At 49.6% G+C, this 7336-nt stretch overlaps 2 protein-coding genes across 6 annotated transcripts; one reads left to right on the plus strand and one right to left on the minus strand.

The window, feature by feature from the left end:
* The first annotated feature begins 694 nt into the window (after positions 1-694).
* Positions 695-4452, plus strand: LOC117728839 (G2/mitotic-specific cyclin-B2-like). 5 transcript variants are annotated; one of them, XM_034529752.1, is made up of 9 exons: positions 695-775; positions 821-884; positions 978-1088; positions 2470-2733; positions 2806-2964; positions 3055-3291; positions 3396-3536; positions 3747-3857; positions 3927-4452. In XM_034529752.1, the coding sequence occupies exons 2-9, from the start codon at positions 858-860 to the stop codon at positions 4035-4037; spliced, it is 1161 nt and encodes a 386-aa protein (XP_034385643.1). In that variant the 5' UTR covers positions 695-775; positions 821-857; the 3' UTR covers positions 4038-4452. The 5 variants fall into 5 exon arrangements, with proteins under 5 accessions (XP_034385643.1, XP_034385645.1, XP_034385641.1 ...); XM_034529754.1 differs by having other exon boundaries at positions 981-1088; XM_034529750.1 differs by having other exon boundaries at positions 704-884.
* Positions 4453-4652: 200 nt separating this feature from the next.
* crybgx (crystallin beta gamma X) lies at positions 4653-7100 on the minus strand. Its single transcript, XM_034529794.1, has 6 exons — positions 7057-7100; positions 6736-6784; positions 6021-6142; positions 5314-5449; positions 4858-4997; positions 4653-4785 (listed from the first exon to the last, which is right to left on the minus strand). The coding sequence occupies exons 1-6, from the start codon at positions 7098-7100 to the stop codon at positions 4653-4655; spliced, it is 624 nt and encodes a 207-aa protein (XP_034385685.1).
* Positions 7101-7336: the final 236 nt, after the last annotated feature.

Below are 7336 nucleotides of genomic sequence, written 5' to 3' on the forward strand. Positions count from 1 at the left end.
AATATGTAATAAACTGCAAAAATAGATTTTAAACTTATTTAATAGGAGCAGGTAGATTGTTTCTGATGTTTTTATGTATAACTCAGTGACTTGTGTGTTTTTTATGTTGATAAGTTATTAGTGGAAACTCACACAAGCAGGTTGGATAGTTCTTAAAAATGGATTTAGTTTTCATCAAAGCAACGTTCACCTGATCTGGATCACATGTTTTATTAATACAACAATACAATTATAAACAGACTTCCTCTAAAAACAGTGTCACTGTGTGAAGTTAAATGGTTTTAATAAAATGTTTGTGGAGGTCAAATGTGTGGCTTAATTATTCTAAAGCCTGGATTTAGTGTGGGGCTTATCGAGTGTCGAGAAGAGGCTATGTGAATGTTTTTAAAGATGTTAAAAATAAAAATAAATGTGTTCTTTAATGGAAAATATAAAGTAAATATTTTTATATATATATAAATTTAAAAAAGAATAATATCCTGAATAATGTCCTGAAAATAAAATTAATGAATGACAATTTAACGATTATTCTTTTTTTATTATCGTCATCATTATTGTTGTTGTCATGGTTACAATCCTCCTCCTCCCGTGGTAATAACAGTATTACTTGTTATTATTCGATTCTCGGACCGGAAGTAGGACCATTGATCCCCGGACTCTCAGCCAATCAGGAGCGTCCTCTCGAACGCTTTGTCCAATCAGATCGGACGGAGCGCTATTTGAAGCCGCTCGTGCGAGTGTTGTTTACCTGCAGCTTCGCTACCGGAAACACACAAAGCACCTGAAGCACCTGAAGCACCTGAAGCACCTGAAGCACCTGAAGCACCTGAAGCACCTGAAGCACCTGAAGAGGAACCATGTCGTCTGTGGAAGCGCGTGCTGTGGTGAGGACACTTCACTTATTCTCTTGGTTTCCTTGTTTCCTTCGTGACGCACTTCCGGTACGGTAGCTAGCTCGTGACTGTCTGTGTCGGCAGCAGCTCCCAGTGGAGAACCTGCCGAGGAAGAGCAGAGCCACAGCGGGGCCGAGGAGGGCTGCCCTGGGGGAGATTACCAACGTCACCTCGGGGGCAGTCAACCACGCAAAGGTGAGTTATCATGGAACAGGTAGACACACACACACCTCGTCATATGGAGCAACAGGTAGACACACACACACCTGGTCACATGGAGCAACAGGTAGACACACACACACCTGGTCACATGGAGCAACAGGTAGACACACACACACCTGGTCACATGGAGCAACAGGTAGACACACACACACGTGGTCATATGGAGCAACAGGTAGACACACACACACCTGGTCACATGGAGCAACAGGTAGACACACACACACGTGGTCATATGGAGCAACAGGTAGACACACACACACCTGGTCACATGGAGCAACAGGTAGACACACACACCTGGTCACATGGAGCAACAGGTAGACACACACACACCTGGTCACATGGAGCAACAGGTAGACACACACACACGTGGTCATATGGAGCAACAGGTAGACACACACACACCTGGTCACATGGAGCAACAGGTAGACACACACACCTGATCACATGGAGCAACAGGTAGACACACACACACCTGGTCATATGGAGCAACAGGTAGACACACACACACACCTGTTTACATGGAGCAACAGGTAGACACACACACACGTGGTCATATGGAGCAACAGGTAGACACACACACACCTGGTCACATGGAGCAACAGGTAGACACACACACACCTGGTCACATGGAGCAACAGGTAGACACACACACACCTGGTCATATGGAGCAACAGGTAGACACACACACACCTGGTCACATGGAGCAACAGGTAGACACACACACACGTGGTCATATGGAGCAACAGGTAGACACACACACACCTGGTCACATGGAGCAACAGGTAGACACACACACACCTGGTCATATGGAGCAACAGGTAGACACACACACACCTGGTCACATGGAGCAACAGGTAGACACACACACACCTGGTCACATGGAGCAACAGGTAGACACACACACACCTGGTCACATGGAGCAACAGGTAGACACACACACACCTGGTCACATGGAGCAACAGGTAGACACACACACACCTGGTCACATGGAGCAACAGGTAGACACACACACACCTGGTCACATGGAGCAACAGGTAGACACACACACCTGGTCACATGGAGCAACAGGTAGACACACACACACCTGGTCACATGGAGCAACAGGTAGACACACACCTGGTCACATGGAGCAACAGGTAGACACACACACACCTGGTCACATGGAGCAACAGGTAGACACACACACCTGGTCACATGGAGCAACAGGTAGACACACACACACCTGGTCATATGGAGCAACAGGTAGACACACCTGTTCATTCACCATTGTGGTGGTTCAGCCTACAAAGTATTTCTTTTTAAATATTTCAAACTTTTCTGAAATGTGGTCCTGAAGCTGCGTTTGACTCCTCAGAAGACGAGACCCCCCAAAGCCTCAGCCAGACCCCCGTGTGTGCAGAAGGCTAGACCTGCGGTCCAGGTCCCGGTCCAGCCACCTGCAGAGCTCCTCCCCCCGGTCTCAAATGAGTCGGCTGACCTGTCCCAGGAGGAGGGTCTGTGCCAGGCGTTCTCCGAGGCGCTGCTCGCCGTGCAGGACGTGGACGAGGAGGACTCGGCCGAGCCCCAGCTCTGCTCCGAGTACGTGAAGGACATCTACAGCTACCTGCACGTGCTGGAGGTAAGCCCCGCCCCCACCGGCCAGACCGCCGCCCAGGCGTCGGTCGTGGTTCACCAGCGCTCGTCTCCTCAGGTGCAGCAGGCGGTGCGAGCCGACTACATGAAGGGTTACGAAATCACCGCGCGCATGCGGGCCCTCCTGGTGGACTGGCTGGTCCAGGTCCACTCCAGGTTCCACCTGCTGCAGGAGACCCTGTACCTCACGGTCGCCATCCTGGATCGGTTCCTCCAGGTAGGAAGCGTGACCCTGGTCTCCTCTTGCCCCCCGTTTCTTTATGTCGGTGACCCCCCCCCCCCCCCCCCGTCTCGAACCCGCCTGCAGGTCCAGCCGGTGCCCAGCAGGAAGCTGCAGCTGGTGGGCGTGACCGCCATGCTGGTGGCCTGCAAGTACGAGGAGATGTACGCGCCGGAGGTCCGAGACTTCACCTTCATCACGGACGACGCCTTCACCAAGGCGCAGGTCCTGGACATGGAGCAGCTGGTCCTGAGGACCCTGAACTTCGAGCTGGGCCGGCCTCTGCCGCTGCACTTCCTGCGGCGGGCCTCCAAGGTGGCCGAGGTGAGTCGTACGAAGACCTCAAAGAGCCCGTGGAACCCGTTCATGGTTTGCTGTACATTGACATGTCCTGTAACCTTCGTCCTCCTCTTCCTCGGCGGTCCCAGTCTGACGTAGAGAGGCACACGCTGGCCAAGTACCTGATGGAGTTGACCCTCCTGGACTACGACATGGTCCACTTCCGGCCCTCTGAGGTCGCCGCCGCCGCGCTGAGTCTCTCCCAGCTGCTGCTGGAGGGTCTGCCGTGGGTGAGGGACTCATTGTTATTCATGTGTTCATTGTGAAAGCACTTCGTTGTATAAATAACCTTATTTGTTGTTTTTAACCTTTATTGCGCAACATGAGATTAAAGGTCAACAATCTAGTTCTGAAAATTAGTATTTTCTTCAAAACGTTTGTCATAATCTAGGAGCCAATCGGCTCTTTGCGTGACTCTTGTTAACCTTGGCTCCTCCCAGTCCGCCACCCAGCAGCACTACTCCACCTACGACTCCGCCCACCTGCAGCCGGTCGTGCAGCACGTCGCCAAAAACGTGGTGCAGGTGAACGAGGGAAAGAGCAAGTTCCAGGTGAGGAGCGCCGCCGCCGGGCCGTGTTTGTGAACCGCAGTCATGCCGCTAACCCCGCCCCCTCCGCAGGCCGTGAAGAAGAAGTACTCCAGCAGCCGGCTGCTGCAGGTCGGACTCCTCCCTCAGCTGCGCTCGGCCACCGTGAAGACGCTGGCGGCCGCGCTGCTCGGCGACGACTGAGGCCGACGCCCACGACGACGACTGAGGCCGACGCCCACGACGACGACTGAGGCCGACGCCCACCAGCACTTTAGTTCAGATTCATCTCGCTCTGTTACGACACTGAAGGAAATATTGTTTTAATAATCTGAGCCATGATTTTTTTTTTTTACTTTAATGTGACGTTTTCCTTGAATGCACTTTGACCTTTGACCTGCAGCAGCCATTACAGCTGGAGTTGAGGAATTGCGCAACTTCCAATCAGAAGTTTTGTTTGCGACCAACTTCCTGTTCCTGTAAAGTTTTTACTTTACCAGCTGTGTTTTTACTTCTCTCTCTCCTTTTTTTTTTTAAAAGTAAATCTCTGCTTATTAATATTTATGAATGTTTTAACTTTAAAAATGTTGCCGACTAAATTAAAAGGAATCAAACTCTGAACAAGTGTTTGTTTTCTTGTAAACAGTTTATTAGTAAAATAGGTTTTGTTGGGGTCCAATTCCCAGTTCTAGGTGAAGTGGACCCCTAGGGGTCTAGGTGAAGCGGACCCCTAGGGGTCTAGGTAAAGCGGACCCCTAGGGGTCTAGCTGATGGGTCTCTTGAGGTTGTTGCCGGAGGTCTAGGGACCCCCCTGGGGGTCTAGGTGAAGCGGACTCGGCGCATGGAGCCCACGGTGCTGTTCTGGCTCCCCCAGTCTGAGAAGTTGTTGTAGTCCCTCTTCTCCAGGATGTAGTGGGGGCCCCTGTAGTTGGGCTCCTGGTACACGGCCCACCTGCACACAAAGAACATCTCATTGTCCAATCGACTGCCTCCGACTCGTGGCCCCTCCCCCTCCCTGACTTACGCTCCGCCCAGGACCCGGATGGAGGCGACCCGGTTGAGGCTGTAGCGGCTCATCAGGTTGGGGATGTCGTCCTGGACCTCCATCTTCTTCCCGGAGAAGCCGGAGCGCTCAAACAGCTGAGCTTTGCCCGGGTTGTTGTCCTGGAAAAGTTATTATTATTATTGAACGTCTGCACTTTGTTCCTAATTCAGTAAACTTTTTATAAAACAGTCTAAAGGTTTTATCTCTATTTAGTAAATAAATCACTTTGAAAATTGACTTATTTTTTTTAAAACATGTTAAATGTAACCACATTTGTTTAACTGGTTGCAATTTAAATGTAAAACCTTCAATTTGTGGGAAGAAATCAGTCAAATTCCAACAATTATTTCTGTCATTTTTTTTTACACAAACTCTCAGCTGTTACAGATGCAGCAGCTGTGAGTTTCCTGTGACCCCGTGACCCCGTGACCTCACCTGCTTCACGGCCCTCACCGAGGACACGTGGTCCACCTGAGCGCACCACTTGTCGTAGCAGGTGTACTCGCCGCGCTCAGACATGTCCCACAAGTACTGACGGCCACGGAAGTTCTCGTGCTCGTAGCCGACCCATCTGAGGAAAGGTTCACGAGTTTAATAAACAGATTAATAAACACGCGTTTAATAAACAGATTTGAGAAACATGCGTTTAAACAGATTTAATAAACAGATTTACATTTAGTTTGGACACAAATCTATTAAACTATAAATGTCTAAAATACGTTTCCTAGACATTAAAAAAGAGTAAAAAGATGTGAACTCTCTTTAGTGATATTGTTGTTTGGGTTATTTCAGTTTGTGTCGGCGTGTATTTTATATATTAAATGTATGTTTTCTACCTTTTAGATTTAGTTTCACCTGCGTATTATAGTAAATAAAGTTTATATTTATTTAGAAGTCATTGAACTTTACATTTAATCCTTCTCACAGACGGATGATCATATTTCTGAACCTCTGGGTTTTATGTGAATGAACGATATTTAACATCTGGAAGTCTTTGAAATGAGAAGAGTTTCTCTGGTTGTCCACTGAGGTCTCTCTCTCTCTCTCTCTCTCTCTCTCTCTCTCTCTCTCTCTCTCTCTCTCTCTCTCTCTCTCTCTCCCCCCCCCCCCCCCCCCCCCCCCCCAGGGTGCTGTGGACTTACGCTCCGCTCTCCACCTGCACAGAGTTGCATCTCTCGGGGAAGTTCTTGTCACTGATCCGCGTGCAGTCCGAGCTCAGGTCCAGCCGGCGGCCGGCGAAGTTCCGCTGCTCGAAGAGGGTCACCTGAGGTCAGGAGGTCAGGAGGTCAAGGAGGTCAAGGAGGTCAAGGAGCTCCAGTCCCACTGTAAGGGCTCTTTACATCTTCATCTTCATACCAGTAAATACAGAGAACGTCGTCGTGGAGCCATGATGTGTAATGTTTCTTTTTAAAATATGTGTAAACATGTATTTGTAAACAGGCAGCAGTGTCTATAACTATAATTACTGCATACGTCTGTTTGTTTATGGATTAAACCATCGAGCTACAACTTAACTGGTGAACTTAAAGGTCAAGCGTGTAGAATCTGGCGCCATCTAGTGGTGAAGCTGCAGATTGCAACCGACTGAAACACAACAGTCTCGTAATAGTCACAAAATCCAAAGTATTTTTTTACTGAGCGACACTAGATGAAATCATACTTATACTATTATATATATATATATTCCATCTCTGTACGCTGTACCTTTAAGAGGTGTTGGGAGGTTAACTGGACAGAGCTAGGCCTCCAGTCTTTATGCTAAGCTACGTAGCTTTAAGTAAAACAGCCAACAGATATTCTACTTTTACAAACGAGTGTTCCATTAAAGAGAAACCGGCTCCTGCTGGTGGGACTCACCTTCCCACTGGACCCGTAGAAGGCGCGTTGGAGCACAGACCCCAGCTTGCTGCGGACACACAAACACATGGAATGAACCGTTGGACCCCGAACGCACCACGACAACAAGGCCGGACCCACCACGGACACAAGAGGAGGTGGAACTGAAGACCTCCATCGCTCGTGTTTTAAAGTCTTCCAAGAACAAGAAACACGAGCGTCAACGTGCACCTGAAGCGTACAGCGTAGAGTTTATGGGAGTCACGGGGAGCAGGTGAAGCTCCACCGGGGGGTCTGACCCCGACCCCGACCCCGACCCCGACCCCGACCCTCTCAACATACCTGGTTTGTTGGGCGAATCCTGGGACTTTGGTAAAGATGTTCATGTCCGCTCTGCGACGCCACGGGCCGGGCCCTTAAATACACAAGAGTGCTTCTGCAACAGTCTGGACGCCATTGATATGCTAAACACACACATGTAGTCTTCTGTGTTCTCCCACACACACACACACACACACACACTGAAGTGCACGAGGAGGAACACAACGAGCGGAGAGCTTCTGGAGGCCGAGTGCAGCGCCGGCAGCTTTGTGCTTTTCAGCCATTCAGCGTTTCGTGGACA

Source organism: Cyclopterus lumpus, chromosome 3 (assembly GCF_009769545.1).
Source record: "Cyclopterus lumpus isolate fCycLum1 chromosome 3, fCycLum1.pri, whole genome shotgun sequence".
Lineage (NCBI taxonomy): Eukaryota > Metazoa > Chordata > Actinopteri > Perciformes > Cyclopteridae > Cyclopterus > Cyclopterus lumpus.

Coding starts and splice junctions, on each gene's coding strand:
- LOC117728839 (XM_034529752.1), top strand. CDS start 858: ATGTCGTCTGTGGAAGCGCGTGCTGTG. Junction 1,089..2,469: donor GGGCAGTCAACCACGCAAAG/GTGAGTTATCAT, acceptor TTGACTCCTCAG/AAGACGAGACCCCCCAAAGC. Junction 2,965..3,054: donor TCCTGGATCGGTTCCTCCAG/GTAGGAAGCGTG, acceptor ACCCGCCTGCAG/GTCCAGCCGGTGCCCAGCAG.
- crybgx (XM_034529794.1), bottom strand. CDS start 7,100: ATGAACATCTTTACCAAAGTCCCAGGATTCGCCCAACAAACCAG. Junction 6,785..7,056: donor GGATTCGCCCAACAAACCAG/GTATGTTGAGAG, acceptor GTGTGTCCGCAG/CAAGCTGGGGTCTGTGCTCC. Junction 4,998..5,313: donor CGGTGAGGGCCGTGAAGCAG/GTGAGGTCACGG, acceptor TAACTTTTCCAG/GACAACAACCCGGGCAAAGC.